Raw genomic sequence first — 15,916 nt, forward strand, 5'->3', positions numbered from 1 at the left:
TGGAGAGGGGAAGGCTTGCAGCTTGGGCAACTGCTGGTCTCCCATACAACCCTGCCCAGGCCTGCACCCTGGAAAAACCTTCCAAGGCGCAAATCCATGGTCTCATGAGACTAACGGATGCCAGAGAGAAATTGGTTTGGATAATTGTTTGAATGTTAAAGCGGATAAACAAGACTGAATAAGTGGTGCATATGAACGATAGTTTTGTGGTGGACAAATATTAATTCCTCTTCCATACTTTCTTCGATCCATATGTTTTCTTCCAAGTCAAAAATGTTCTGCTGGCACAAAATCCATCTTCGTTTGTTTGAGCACCACAGGGCGCTCAACTTGTTTGCTCCACCACCTCTCCATCTTCATCCGAAGAGATTTTAAAATCGGGTGTGGCGTTGTACCCTAACAGAAGGGAGAAATGAGTCCAAGTGCGAAAAGGAACAAAACTAAGCGAAATTGTACGCCTCACATACTCGCAACAGAACACACTGTGAGGGAGAAACAGGAGCAGCGTTTCATCACGAAACTGATAACACGTCGAGGGTTGTTTCTTTTTCCGCAGACCCGGCCTCTTTTTCTTTCACATTTCCAGCAACCGTTCTATTCCTTTTCACAAATCCCTAGGGACATGCTCAGTGAATGAGGAGCCACGGCCAAGGAACTACATGTCCCAGGGTCCACTGCGAGGCAGAGACCCGTTGGCGAACCGTTTTCCCGTTGCTGCGGCATCGCGAGATTTAGTTAAATCCCGGCGCGGGAGAGGTCGGAAGGAGCAGTTCCGTCCGGGCTGCGGACGAATTTGAGCGGTTTTTTTTAAATCAGCCGACGCTTTCGAAGGTGAATGAACTTTTATAATGAAAGAGAGTAACGGCTGCTGAGAACCCAACCGTCAGGCATCGTCTCTACACCAACTCCATTAGCTCCTTAGCAACGACTCCCTAACCCCGTCCCTGCTGACTCGTTCCTCTCCCCCCCCCCAACCTCTGGTGACAATCGCCCCCTGTCTTGTGGTACCCCTTGTGGGATACCAGGTTGCCCCCGGCTCTAGTGACACCCGAGTAGGGCACCACGTTCCCCACCGGCCGCACCAAAACCCGAAAAAAGAGCGACCTGTTTTTGTGTAGTGTCCCGGTGCGAAAATGTGACAGTGCCCCCCTTTTTTTAGGTAAATAAATATTGCTATGTGACTAGAATATTGATCTGAACATCCATGATAATCGCCTTACTCTGAAATAGCACCACGGGATCTTTTATGGTAGCTGGTTGGCTTAGTAAAATAAATTTGCTTATATGCAGCCGAATGCTGTCTATATGATGCTATATGCTTGTGATGCTGCTGTAGGTAAGATTTTCTTTGCATCTGTGCGTATGTGTACTTGTGCATATGACAACAAACTTGACTTCGATCTTTTGTCCAGTACTGTTTACTGCCAAAATTTACGCTTTTGGAGGTAATCGTGGAACGAAGTACTTTCCATTTGAAGTCAGTAAATATTTTATTAATACCGTTGTGTTTGGTTCACCTTATTAGTTTATTTTTTTTTTGCATACCAGCAGGCTTATGGTACACTTCCCTTTCAGTGTTCAACTTGAGCATTTTATTAAAAATATCGTATGTGCTTCAGTTTGCTGTTCCTTACTTCTGTGAAAGATCAATGAGTGATCAGAATTTCCAGTTATGAGGACATAGCTTTAACCCAATACTTATAAATAGTGGTCGCAGCATAATCATAAAAGCTGGAAGTATCATGTATTTTTAAAATCCCTGGGTTTATGTGTGTTTACTTTTTTATTTGTTATTTGATATATTTATGCAATATAAACGCTGAAGAATCTAAGAGAAGAATCATGGAATTTCAGCTTTATTTTTCAAGTTGTTAAGACAGCGTGATGATGCAGCAAACTATAACATTTAATAGAGATGTATACATGGATTTCATTTGTGTTCTATTACAGAACGATCCAGAAAATCTCCACATCAGGTTACACAATATGACAGAATTTTAAAAGTGCATTTTCCATATCTGTGAATGAAACAATTGGTCTGAAAAGCTGAGCTGATACATAGTATTCAGTGAGTTTCCATTATACTCTTGAACTACAGCAAAATTTTGTCCCATTTCTGTCATATTAATAACTGATGGCTCGCTAAAGAAAAGTACTTGTGTTCAATTTTCTAAACAGACAGACATTTCTGACCAAGATGATGGATTCTCTACCTGAAGATGTTACAATGCGCACTCTTATTAAGGGTATAATTGCTGAAGAGGCTCCACAGAGCTTAGTACGTGCAGGAAAACGGAGGTTAGTATATTATTTTAGTTCTCTCTTCTTACAAATTACTGTCCTCAGGACTATGGTTCAAATACTAAGTAAAATAATAGTGCCACTTTTTAACTAAGTTGAAAAATGACACTTGTGACACGAAAGGCTGAGCATTCTAAAGTGTTTGATTAAAATATTTAGTAAATCAGAGCAAGATTTTGAATCAGTGATTTTCAGCTACGGAAGCTGACTGTTTGCTTTGTTATCAAGGCAATATTTGACCACATGTGATATCAGGCTACTTTGGTAACACTGAAGTCAATAGAGAGTAAAGGAAAAACATTCCAATAGCTGGAATCATGATCTCCCTCAACAAAGCTTGTGGTCATAAGAAGTTAGTTATCCTAGCCCCCAATGGTAGGACTTCCTTACAACAGTGTCCTAGGCCCAGTCATCTTCAGGTGCCTCATTAACAATTATCCTTTCATCATAAGGTCAGAAGTGGAAATATTTGCTGATGGTTGCAAATTCTACTTGTCAGTGTCAATGAAGTGGCCAATTCTGTGTGCAGCAAGACCTAGACAACGTCCATGACCTTGTAATTCACAAAACGGAAATACCGGACTGAGAACTAGAAGCTTGCTCTTGTTCTTGATAATGCTGCTGATGCATTGTGGTTTATCAAATTGTGAAAGTCTTTAATGTATTATTGTAACACAAATGTTTTATTGTACCAATCTAACTCGTCTTTCATGCGTTATTCAGGAACCACCATCAAATCATGCATGGATATTCAACAAGTATCCTGAGGCAAGCTCTTGTTTCAGCAAGACTTGGCAACTATCTTAACCAGTGACAGCTTGATTAACAAATTTGACACCTCTACAATACTTCTACCTGATCTAAGTGTTTTTTCCTCTTAAGATATAGTTTACGAAAAAGCATTGGTGATCGTATGAAGTTCACTGACGTCTCAATGCAGCAGTCTCCGCAAATGATTCTCCGTAGTCAAATGAAAGCAAATGTCCAACAATCTCGGAAACAAATTGCAGTATGTAACAAATAATTTTCCTTATATTTAATCCTAACACACATGACTGTCATTTTACTGCTGTGTGGTGGTTAGCTGCCAATCCTTAGAGAAGCATTTTGTAAGTTTTGATAGTGTCTCCCTATGAGATGGCTGGCACTGTGTATTGATACACCAAGATATGGGTTGCCCCTGTTTTGTGGTTGTTCAGTATATTTAAATTCACTCTTGCAGAATTCACAAATCGCTACCCAAAAATTTGAGGTATGGAATAAAATTTGTGCTCTCAGGATTTATTTGGGGCAGAAAAGTAAACAAAAGAACACACATTTTCAATTGGCATTTCTTTATACACACACAGATGACACGACTTTCTGTTACGAAAAATTGTGAATTGACTCTTCTGGAAATGAACACCCAGCCCTGTAATGCAGGATCACTTGTACTGAACTCTTTTTGGCTTAGTGTTCCCACTTCAGAGAGGAGATGAAAACAGTGGAGGACGGCAGCAATTTTGAGGGCTTCGTTTACTTAAATCAGGCAGAGATGAAAATTCCTCTGGCGCTAGTTTATTCACAACACCTAGCTCAGCCCATCAGTCTTGGTACCGACATTAGTCTGAGTTCAGTTCTTGAAGTGAACTACCTTTGTTATCAAGGCAATATCTGACGATGTGATATCGGGCTACTCTGGTAACACTGACGTCAATGGAGAGTAAAGGAAAAATATTCCAATAGCTGGAATCATGATCTCCCTCAATAAAGCTTATGGTCATAAGAAGTTAGTTATCCTAGCCCAATGGCAGCACTTCCTCACAACAGTGTCCTTGGCCCCGTCAACTTCAGGTGCCTCATTAACAATTATCCTTCTATCATAAGGTCTAAAGTGGGAATATTTGCTGATGGTTGCAAATTCCATTTGTCAGCATCAGTAAATGAAGTGGCCAGTTCTGTGTGCAGCAAGACCTAGACAACGTCCATGAGTTGGTAATTCACAAAACAGAAATACCAGACAAAGCATCAACTTAAACATTCCTCTCTGATATTCAATGGCATTTCATAACTGTGTTCTCCCACTATCAATATCCAAGAGGGGTCAGCTTTAATCAGACATGCAACTAGACTTCTCAGCTGACGACGTTCAAATACTGTCGGAGACCAGTATCCTGCAGTGAGTAACTTGCCTCTGACATTCTTGGGTCTTTTTATGTGGATGCTACAAAGCACAAATTGGGAGGGAGCATGATGGAATACACTGCTTGGATGAGTGCTGTGCAAAAGCCAGACATCAACCAAGGCAAAGCGCTCTGTGTGATCAGCACTCCAAACTCACGAAAATTTCATTCCCTCTGCTGGTGGTGCAGAGCAACTGTACAGTGTACTGTCTAGAAATTGCACTCTGTTGTATTTTATTAGCATATTGCAACTTGTGATTGCAGACAAGAAGGATAAGCTGAGCAGGTGACATGGAACACCAGTGCCTATTGTTGTTCCTTTCCGTGCCTTGTGGTACTTCAGGCAGCAACCTTGTGTATCTTTAGCATTTTTGTCTGTTTTTTTACGAGGCTGCATTGCTAGCTTAATGCTCAACCCAGCACGGGTGGAAAGCATGCAAGAAGCAGGCCTGATTTGAACCCGGGACCACTCGTCTCGAAGCCAGTGCGGGTGCCACTACGTCACTAGTCGGTGAACCAGTGCCTATGATGTACCTTAAAGTCGTGCACTATTCTGTTCCAGCAATATATTAGCTACAGACCATTACAGCACAAAAAATCAGCTCATGTCGTCCGTTCTGACCCGTTTTTCTGCTTAGTCCTATCTACACACAACCAATCTATAGCCCTCCTTACTCTCACGTTCATACACCTATATAAGTTTCTCTTAACTGTTGCAATTGAACCTGCATCAACTACTCCCACTAGTATCAGAATCAGGTTTATTATCACCAGCATTGATGTGAAATTTGTTAACTTAGCAGCAGGTCAATGCAAGACGTAATCTAGCAGAGAGAGAAAAGTAACAATAAATAAATAAATAAATCTTATTCAGTGTACTTTATACAGTATACGTATATTGAATAGATTTAAAATCATGCAAAAAACAGAAATATATTGGGGAAAAAAAGTGAGGGTAGTGTCCAAGGGTTCAATGTGCATTTAGGAATTGGATGGCAGAAGGGAAGAAGCTGTTCCTGAATCGCTGAGTGTGTACCTTCAGGCTTCTGTATCACCTACCTGATGGTAACAGTGAGAAGAGGGCATGTCCTGGGTGCTGGAGGTCCTTAATAATGGACGCAGCCTTTCTGAGACACCACTCCCTAAAGATGTCCTGGGTACTTTGTAGGCTAGTGCCCAAGATGGAGCTGATTAGATTTACAACTCTCTGTAGCTTCTTTCAGTCCTGTGCAGTAGCCACCAACCCCCCCATATCAGACAGTGAATACTCTCCACTGTCTTGCCTTCTTTATAATTACATCAATATGTTGGGACCAGGTTAGATCCTCAGAGATCTTGACACCCAGGAACTTGAAACTGTCCACTCGCTCCACTTCTGATCCCTCTATGAGGATTGGTATGTGTTCCTTCGTCTTAACCTATTATTAAAGATGAATAATCTTTCATCTTTAATCCTTCGTATTAAAGATGAAATAGTGGCATATCTAGATAGCAGTGATAGGATTGGGCCAAGCCAGCATGGATTTACCAAGGGTAAATCATGCTTGACTAATCTATTGGAGTTTTTCGAGGATGTAACCAGGAAGTTAGACAAGGGAGATCCAGTGGATGTAGTGTACCTCGATTTTCAGAAGGCATTTGATAAGGTCCCACATAGGAGATTGGTGGGTAAAATCAAAGCTCATGGCATTGGGGGGAAGACATTGACATGGACAGAAAACTGGTTGGCAGATAGAAAGCAAAGGGTAGCGGTGAATGGGTGTTTCTCAGAATGGCAGGTGGTGACTAGTGGGGTGCCACAGGGCTCGGTATTGGGACCACAGCTGTTTACAATTTACATCAACGATTTAGATGAAGGCATTGAGAATAACATCAAGTTTGCTGATGATACTAAGCTGGGTGGCAGTGTGACATGTGATGAGGATGTTAGGAGAATTCAGGGTGACTTGGATAGGCTGGGTGAGTGGGCAGATATTTGGCAGATGGCGTTTAATGTGAATAAGTGTGAGGTTATCCACTTTGGGAGTAAGAACAGGAAGGCAGATTATTATCTGAATGGTGTAGAGTTAGGTAAGGGAGTAATACAAAGAGATCTAGGAGTCCTTGTTCATCAGTCACTGAAGGTGAATGAGCAAGTGCAGCAGGCAGTGAAGAAGGCTAATGGAATGTTGGCCTTTATTACAAAGGGAATTGAGTACAAGAGCAAGGAAATCCTCTTGCATTTGTACAGGGCCCTGGTGAGACCACACCTGGAGTATTGTGTACAGTTTTGGTCTCCAGGGTTAAGGAAGGGCATCCTGGCTGTAGAGGAAGTGCAGCGTAGATTCACAAGGTTAATTCCTGGGATGTCAGGACTGTCTTACGCAGAGAGGTTAGAGAGACTGGGCTTGTACACGCTGGAATTAAGGAGATTGAGAGGGGATCTGATTGCAACATATAAGATTATTAAGGGATTGGACAAGATAGAGGCAGGAAATATGTTCCAGATGCTGGGAGAGTCCAGTACCAGAGGGCATGGTTTGAGAATAAGGGGTAGGTCATATCGGACAGAGTTAAGGAAAAACTTCTTCTCCCAGAGAGTTGTGGGGGTCTGGAATGCACTGCCTCGGAAGGCAGTGGAGGCCAATTCTCTGGATGCTTTCAAGAAGGAGCTAGATAGGTATCTTATGGATAGGGGAATCAAGGGATATGGGGACAAGGCAGGAACCGGGTATTGATAGTAGCTGATCAGCCATGATCTCAAAATGGTGGTGCAGGCTCGAAGGGCCGAATGGTCTACTTCTGCACCTATTGTCTCTAACCTTGCTGAAGTCCACAATCAGCTCTTTCGTCTTATTGATGTTGAGTGCAAGGTTGTTGCTGCAGCACCACTCCACTAGTTGGCGTATCTCACTCCTGTACACCCTCTTGTCACCACCTGAGATTCTACCAATAATGGTTGTACCATCAGCAAATTTATAGATGGTATTTTAGTTATGCCTGGCCACACAGTCATGGTTATATAGAGAGTATAGCAGTGGGCTAAGCACACACCCCTGAGGTGCACCAGTGTTGATCGTCAATGAGGAGGATATGTTATCACCAATCTGCACAGATTGTGGTCTTCCTGTTAGGAAGTCAAGAATACAATTGCAGAGAGAGGTACAGAGGCCCAGGTTCTGCAACTTCTCAATCAGGATTGTGGGAATGATGGTATTAAATGCTGAGCTGTAGTCAATGAACAGCATGTTGACATCGGTGTTTGTGTTGTCCAGGTGGTTTAAAGCCATGTGGAAAGCCATTGAGATTGTGTCTACCATTGACCTATTGTGGTGATAGGCAAATTGCTGGCAAACGTACAGTCTCAGGTGAATAAAATCGATGAACTCAGAGCTAGGATGCTGAATCAGAAAGACCATGTGTGTCCTTCATTTCATGGAATCCTGGTTAACCCCTTCCATACCGAATGCAGCAATTCAGATTGACGGGTTTACTATACACTGTCAGATTAGATCTATGGAGTCTTTCAAAAGCAGAGATAGAGGAGTATGCCTCTTGATCAACTCTTCTTGGTGCACAAATATATCAGTGCTGTCCCAATGCTGCTCCCCAGACTCGAAATATCTGGCAGTTAAGTGTCGTCCTTTTTACCTATCACAGGAGTTCTCCGGGGTCATTTTGGTAGCAGTGTACATTCCACCTCAGGCCAATGTCAAGCAAGACAGATGATCTGAGCAATGGGATCAACATGCATGAAACAGTGCACCCTTACACCTTCACCATAGTTATAGATTTTAACCTGGCCAGTCTGAAAAAAAATCACTAAGCAACTACCATCAACAGATCACTTGCAACACCAGAGGAAACAACACACTGGACCATTGCTACACCACCATCAAGAATGCCTACTGCGCTATTCCACACCCTCACTTCGGGAAGTCTGATCACTTTGCTGTACTTCTACTCCGAGTATAGGCAGAGACTGACGTCTCTGAGCAGGGTTACAAGTATTGGGAGCTTAAAACCCTTGTAAAACACTTAAAACACTTGTAATCCTGCTCTGCATCTGTGCTTCTTCCAAGGTAGCCTACGTGGGCGCTTCGGACCACAATTGGTGTTGTTTCCGTCAGTTTTAAGCAGCAAAATGGCTTGTTCTACATTTAGACCTCTTGCTGAGTGAAGAAGGTCCCCCTTAAGTTCTCCTTTCATCCTAAACCTATGCCCTAATTTTGGTTTCACCTTAGCTTAGTGGAAAAAAAGCCTGCAGCAATTTACCCTATCTATACTCCTCATAGTTTTGTACTCTATAAGGAGTATATATCCAGTGGGCAGTGGAGTGAGAGGCAGCAGAGTGAAAGGGCTTTGGCTCAACGGGCTTCGGCAGTAGTGGGACGAGGCGAGGCAGTTGTTGATTGCAGAAGGAAGTAGTATGTGTGTGAGGCCGGTTTTCTGTGGTCGGTGTCAGATGTGGGAGGTCCTGGAGTCTCCCGGCGTCCCGGATGGCCACATCTGCACCCAGTGCATAGAGATGCAACTCCTAAGGGACCATGTTAGGGAACTGGAGATGCAGCTCGATGACCTTCGTCTGGTATGGGAGAGCAAGGAGGTGATAGAGAGGAGTTACAGGCAGGTGGTCGCTCCGGGGCCAAGGGGGACAGAGAAATGGGTCACAGTCAGGAGAGGGAAGGGGAAGAGTCAGATACTAGAGAGTACCCCTGTGGCTGTACCCCTTGACAATAAGTACTCCTGTTTGAGTACTTTTGGTGATGGGGGGGGGGGGGGACAGCCTACCTGGGGGAAGCCACAGTGGCTGTGCCTCTGGCAGAGTCTGGCCCTGTGGCTCAGAAGGGTAGGGAAAGGAAAAGGAAGGCAGTAGTAATAGGGGACTCTATAGTCAGGGGGTCAGACAGGCGATTCTGCGGACACAGGAAAGAAACTCGGATAGTAGTTTGCCTCCCAGGTGCCAGGGTCCGGGATGTTTCTGATTGTGTCCAAGATATCCTGCAGTGGGAGGGAGAACAGCCAGAGGTCGTGGTACATATTGGTACCAATGACATAGGTAGGAAAAGGGAAGAGGTCCTGAAAGAAGACTACAGGGAGTTAGGAAGGAAGTTGAAAAGCAGGACCTCAAATGTAGTAATCTCAGGATTACTGCCTGTGCCACACGACAGTGAGAATAGGAATAGAATGAGGTGGAGGAGAAAAGTGTGGCTGAGGGGATGGAGCAGGGGCAGGGATTCAGATTTCTGGATTTGGGGCGGGTGTGACCTGTACAAAAAGGATGGGTTGCACTTGAATCCCAGGGGGACCAATAGCCTGGCGGGCCAGTTTGATAGAGCTGTTGGAGAGGGTTTAAACTAGTTTGGCAGGGGGGTGGGAATCAGAATGTGAGTGCAGGAATTAAGGTAGAAGGACAAGGGCATGATGAGGAAGGACAGACGGGACGAAACATAATTGGAGCCAGTTAAAGGGGTTGAAATGTGTCTATTTCAATGCTAGGAGTATTAGGAATAAGGAGGATGAACTTAGAGCATGGATTAGTACATGGAACTACGATGTTGTGGCCGTTACTGAAACTTGGTTGGAGGAAGGGCAGGATTGGATGATGCTGGTCCCGAGGTTCAGTTGTTTTAAAAGGAATAGGATGGGAGGTAGAAAAGGGGGGAGGGAGTGGCATTGCTGGTCAGGGATAGTATCACGGCTATAGAAAGGGAAGATTCTGCAGAGGGAGTGTCTACTGAGTCGGTCTGGGTGGAAGTCAGAAATAGGAAGGGATCAATCACTGTGCTGCGAGTAGTCTATAGGCCCCCAAATAACCCTTGGGACACCGAGGAGCAGATAAGCAGGCAGATTTTAGAATGGTGCACAAAATACAGGGTGGTAGTTATGGGTGATTTCAACTTCCCTCATGTTGACTGGCACCTGAGTGCAAGGGGGATAGATGGGGCTGAATTTGTCAGGTGTGTTCAAGAAGGATTCCTGACACAGTATGTGGACCGGCCGACGAGAGGAGAGGCTATACTGGATCTAGTTCTGGGTAATGAACCTGGTCAGGTGACAGACCTCTTGGTGGGGGAGCATTTTGGTGAGAGTGACCACAACTCCCTTAGATTCAGCATAGCTATGGAAAGGGATAAAATCAGACGAAATGGTAAAGTGCTTAACTGGGGAAGGGCTAACTTTGAAGGGATGAGGCAGGAACTAGCGAGAGTAAATTGGAAACAAATGTCCAAAGGGGAAAGCACAGAAGTAATGTGGGAGAAGTTTTCGGACCACTTGAGCTGGGTTCAGGATAGGTCTGTCCCACTGAGGCAAGGAAAAATTACGTAGTAGGAAAAGGGAACCGTGGCTGACGAAACACGCGAGGCAACTCGTCAAGAGGAAAAAGGAAGCATATGTTAGATATAAGAAGCAGGAAGTAGGAGAGGCTCATGAGAAATATAGGGTAGCCAGGAAGGAGCTAAAGAAAGGACATAGGAGAGCTCAAAGGGGGCATGAGAAGGCCTTGACGTGTAGGATTAAGGAGAACCCCAAGGCGTTCTATGCGTATGTGAAGAACAGGAGGATGACGAGAACAAAGGTGGGACCGCTAAAGGATAAAGAGGGCAACATGTGCCTGGAGGCGGAGGAGGTTGGGGCAGTCCTAAATGAATACTTTGCTTCAGTATTCACAAGTGAAAAGGATCTTGATCAGGATGAGGTCGAAGTAGAGCCGGCCTGTGTGCTGGACAGTGTGGAGATTAAGGAAGAAGAAGTGCTGGATCTTCTTAAAAACATTAAGATTGATAAATCCCCAGGGCAGGATATGATACACCCCAGGTTGTTGTGGGAATTGAGAGAAGAGATCGCAGGAGCATTAGCTATGATCTTTGAATCCTCTTTGGCTACAGGGGAAGTGCGGGAGGACTGGAGAAAGGCAAATGTAGTTCTGTTGTTTAAAAAAGGTAATAGGGCTTAAACCTGGGAACTATAGACCGGTGAGTCTTACGTCGGTGGTCTGCAAACTACTGGAAAGGATTCTTAAGGATAGGATCTATGAGCATTTGGAGAAGTACAGTCTACTCATGAATAGTCAACATGGCTTTGTGAAGGGAAGATCGTACCTCACGAGCCTGATTGAGTTTTTTGAAGAGGTAACAAAAGAAATTGATGAGAGTAGGGCAGTGGATGTGGTCTACATGGACTTTAGCAAGGCATTTGACATGGTCCCTCACGAGAGACTCATCCAGAAAGTCATGAGGCATGGGATAAGTGGAACCTTGGCTGGTTGGATAAAAAATTGGCTTAAAGGAAGAAAGCAGGGTGTAGTTGTGGAAGGAAAGTATTCTGCCTGGAGGTCGGTGACTAGTGGAATGCTGCAGGGATCTGTCCTGGGACCCCAGCTGTTTGTGATTTTTATAAATGACCTGCATATAGAGGCGGAAGGATGGGTGAGTAAGTTTGCGGATGACACGAAGATTGGAGGAGTTGTGGATGGAGCTGCAGGTTGTCGAAGGTTACAAGAGGATATAGACAGGCTGCAGAGTTGGGCAGAAGAATGGCAGATGGAGTTCAATCCGGATAAGTGTGAGGTGATGTATTTTGGAAGGACAAACCAGAAGACTGAGTACAGGATTAATGGTCAGTTACTTAAGAGTGTGGATGAACAAAGGGACCTTGGGGTTCAAATCCATACATCCCTCAAGGTCGCTGCGCAGGTTGATATGGTAGTTAAGAAGGCCTATGGGATGCTAGGCTTCATTAACGGGGATTGAGTTCAAGAGTAAAGAGGTCATGTTGCAACTCTACAAATCTCTGGTGAGACCGCACTTAGAGTATTGTGTTCAGTTCTGGTCACCTCATTATAGGAAGGATGTGGAAGCTATGGAGAGGGTGCAGAGAAGATTTACCAGGATGTTGCCTGGTTTGGAGAACAAGTCATATGAAGCAAGGTTAGCAGAGCTGGGACTTTTCTCTTTGGAGCGTAGAAGAATGAGAGGGGACTTGATAGAGGTCTACAAGATTATGAGAGGCATAGATAGGGTGGATAGTCAGTACCTGTTTCCCAGGGCACCAATAGCAAACACCAGAGGGCATATATACAAAATTAAGGGAGGGAAGTTTAGGAGAGACATCAGGGGTAAGTTTTTTTTACACAGAGGGTTGTGAGTGCCTGGAATGACTTGCCAGGGATGAGGGTGGAGGCTAAAACATTAGGGGTATTTAAGAGCCTCTTGGACAGGCACATGGATGAAAGAAAAATAGAGGGTTATGGGGTAGTGTGGGTTTAGTACTTTTTTTTAAGGATTATATGGGTCGGCACAACATGGAGGGCTGAAGGGCCTGTACTGTGCTGTAGTGTTCTATGGTTTCCCCTCATACTTCTGTGCTCCAGGGAATAAAGTCCTAATATATTTAAACTTTACTCATAATTTGGGTCCTGGCACCATCTTTGTAAATTTTCTCTGCACTCTTTTAAGCTTTTTGATTTCTGTCCTGTAAGTAAGTAACTGCACAGAATACTGCAAATTTGACAAATTTAGATAAGTTCAACATAACATCCCACCTCCTGTACTCAGTGCTCTGACTTATGAAAGCCAGTGTGCCAAATGCATTCTTCATGACTCCATCTACTTGTGACTACACTCTCAAGGAATTATTCCCAGATCCTCTGGTTCTAACGTGTACCTTAGTACCCTACTATTCACTGATGTGTCTTGCCAAAGTGCACACCTCACACTTGTCTACATTTTTCCAGCTGGTCCAGAATGTTCGTCTGTTCTCATCACTGTGCCTAAAACTTGAGACTGCCTGTGCAACAGCATCAGGTATACCTTTTCCCAGAGACCTCAAGGGATTGAAGAATGTGGCTTAAGGACACTTAGGAATGGGCAATGAATGTTTATCTTTCTGGCAATGTTCAGATCCTGACAGTGAATTTTTAACAATGCCAGTTTATATTCAGCAGCTATTGGTGACATTCTAAAGTTTTGGGTTTATTGTTGGGAAATGGGGTGGGTGGGTTTCTTCCATGTGAAAACACTTTATAAATTAATGTCTAATTTGAATTGTTTGCATCCACATTAGTGATCAGCTGGTAGATGACTGCTAAAATGCTAACAAAAGAATGGGGGTAATATTTGCCATTCTTGTCCTAAATAGCCATTTATTTCATTCTCTCTTTGAAATGAATATGGTTATATCCTTGATTCATAGGTTAACCTTCAGTAGTCTTTTCAGAATGTCAAAGCCTGCTAGTCCTCAATAGGTAGGATCAATTGTTTGTTCCTAATGGGCAAAGTATTGCAAGAAGCACTCTTTAGTGCCTCAGCATCAAAGATCTGTAAAAAAAAAACTGTTGTGCAATGACGTGACAAATTCATGAAGATGAGATTAAAATCCTACAAGCTTTTGTGAAATTAGGGAGGTGTTAAACAAGTACCTAATTTTTTCTTAAGGTTATCTTTTACCTTTTTTCCACTGCTCTGCTGTATCGGAGATGTGTGAATAGGCTGGTGAAGTTCTATGATCTCAGATAACTGAGGAAGCCTTTGACAGGTGCTAAACTATGTATTCCCCATTCTGACCTTGTCTGTCTATCACCTCCCGCTAGGACCCTTCCCTTTCTCCTGTGGTCCACTCTCCTCTCCAGCCCGTTATCTTTCCTGTCTACCTGGCTTCACATATCATCTTTGGATATCCTCCTTACCCTCCCACCAGCTTTTTATTCTTGCATCTTCCCTCTTCCTTTCCAGTCCTGATGAAGGGTCTTGGCCTGAATTGCCAATTGTTTATTCATTTCCATTGATGCTGGACTTCATGAATTTTTCCAGTATTTTGTGCATGCATTTCTTTGGATTTCCAGAATTTGCAGAATTTCTCATGTTTATAAAATGTATTTCTTAATAACTCTAACTTTTTGGTCAAAAGGCAACAGCTGGATCATCCGTACAGCGTTCAACTAGAAAGAATTCATCAGCTTGGAGGAAAACAAAGCATTTAGAAGTATTTCCTCAGGAGAACCTCGATAATTACACACCAAGAATACTGCTAAAGAAATTCATGCGGAGTGGTGAGTAGCAACAAGATGTTTTTACTATAAAATGGCTGTGATAAAATGATCAAGCTACAGACTGAAACCTACAAGCCTGTATTTCAATTTAATAGCATTCACTTTGGGAGATAATTTTTGTCAGTTCGCTCTTTATCACTAATGCAAATTCTATAGAGGCAAATCCATGAATAGGCTGCCAAAATTCTAAGATAAAAGCACATACCAGACTGCTGAATGACAGAATTGAAGTGAGAATGTCTGTTTCTGATGGGGTATCAAGCAGCCTTGGTAAAACCTGTCGATGGTCATCAAAGAGGAAAGGTATCAAGTAATTGGATAAAGGAACTTTGCACTAGAGAATATAGTTGTTGGAAGTAAATCATTCCAGCCATAGGAGTTCCTCAGGCATCTGGGAGCCGTTTTATTAATTGAATTCTTGTCATCATTAGGTCAGATGTTGGGCTGTTTGATGGCGCAATGTACAATTGCTGTGGTGGTAGTACAGTAGTTAGATTACTGAATTGTAAATCCACAGCCTGCATTAACAATCTGGAAACCCAAGTACAAATTCTACTGAATTAAAATAATTATCTTAGACTTATAATGACACAGGAGGCCATTTTGCCTCCACCGGCTCTGGGTTGTTTAATGATTGGAAAATGTTCAATTCCCTTTGCAACTCCTACCAAATTAACGTTGCGGCTGATAATCAATAAATAATAATCATGCTGTCTAAATGTGCCAATCAGTAACCATCTCTACTCATTCCCCATTGATATTCAGTGGCATAACCTGTGCTTACTCCTCCACTATCAGAATTTGAGGTGTCACCATTTTACTAGTACCTCAACTCGATCAGCTAGATAGATACTGCAGCCCCAAGAACTGGGCAGAGTTTGGGTGTCCTGGGTGAGTGATTTCCTGTTGATGCCCAAGAGCTTTTCTACCATTTACAAATTGCAAGTCAGACTTGTGATAGAATGCTTGACTCTTCTGGATTAGTGCAGCTCCAGCACACTAAAGAAGCTTAATGCCTCTTAGGGCAAAGTAGCTCACTCAGGTGGTACTCCATCCACCTGAATGCTCATTTCCTGGGTACCAGTTTTGGTCAAGTAACAATCATTGTGTGATCTGAAGTAATTAGACATATGATAATCAGATCATTTATTTTTAATTGATCTGTCTCATTGGATTCCTCTTTAGTTTCAAAACAAAGGTTCTATTCTTTTCACTGGCATCTAGTCCTTAGTAAAGCAATATCTCAACTCGAAGGAAATTTGAATACTTGAGATTTTGAAGTAGGGTGAGAAGTTTCATATCCAAAGAGACTTGCTTATTGTCATATTGAGTCACAGAACATTGAAGCCCATCTCGTCCTGCCGAACCATTAATCTGCCTAATCCCGTCAACCTGGACCATAGTCCTTCATACCCCTCCCATT

General features: G+C 43.2%; 1 protein-coding gene across 5 annotated transcripts in view; it reads left to right on the plus strand.

Annotated features, from left to right (window-relative positions):
- Positions 1–748: 748 nt before the first annotated feature.
- cenpt (centromere protein T) overlaps positions 749–15,916 on the plus strand; it is a 62,400-nt gene continuing 47,232 nt past the window's right edge. For 2 of the 5 annotated variants that reach the window (XM_073069900.1, XM_073069904.1), the window contains exons 1-5: positions 749–831; positions 1,951–2,068; positions 2,179–2,298; positions 3,184–3,310; positions 14,352–14,493. In XM_073069900.1, the coding sequence (XP_072926001.1) occupies positions 2,198–2,298; positions 3,184–3,310; positions 14,352–14,493 (370 nt within the window). In that variant the 5' untranslated portion in view covers positions 749–831; positions 1,951–2,068; positions 2,179–2,197. Of the gene's footprint in view, positions 832–1,084; positions 1,160–1,318; positions 1,337–1,950; positions 2,069–2,148; positions 2,299–3,183; positions 3,311–14,351; positions 14,494–15,916 lie in introns of those variants that run through there. The other 3 variants (XM_073069903.1, XM_073069902.1, XM_073069901.1) reach the window with 3 other exon arrangements.

This window comes from Hemitrygon akajei, chromosome 17, assembly GCF_048418815.1.
Source record: "Hemitrygon akajei chromosome 17, sHemAka1.3, whole genome shotgun sequence".
In the NCBI taxonomy this organism is placed as follows: domain Eukaryota; kingdom Metazoa; phylum Chordata; class Chondrichthyes; order Myliobatiformes; family Dasyatidae; genus Hemitrygon; species Hemitrygon akajei.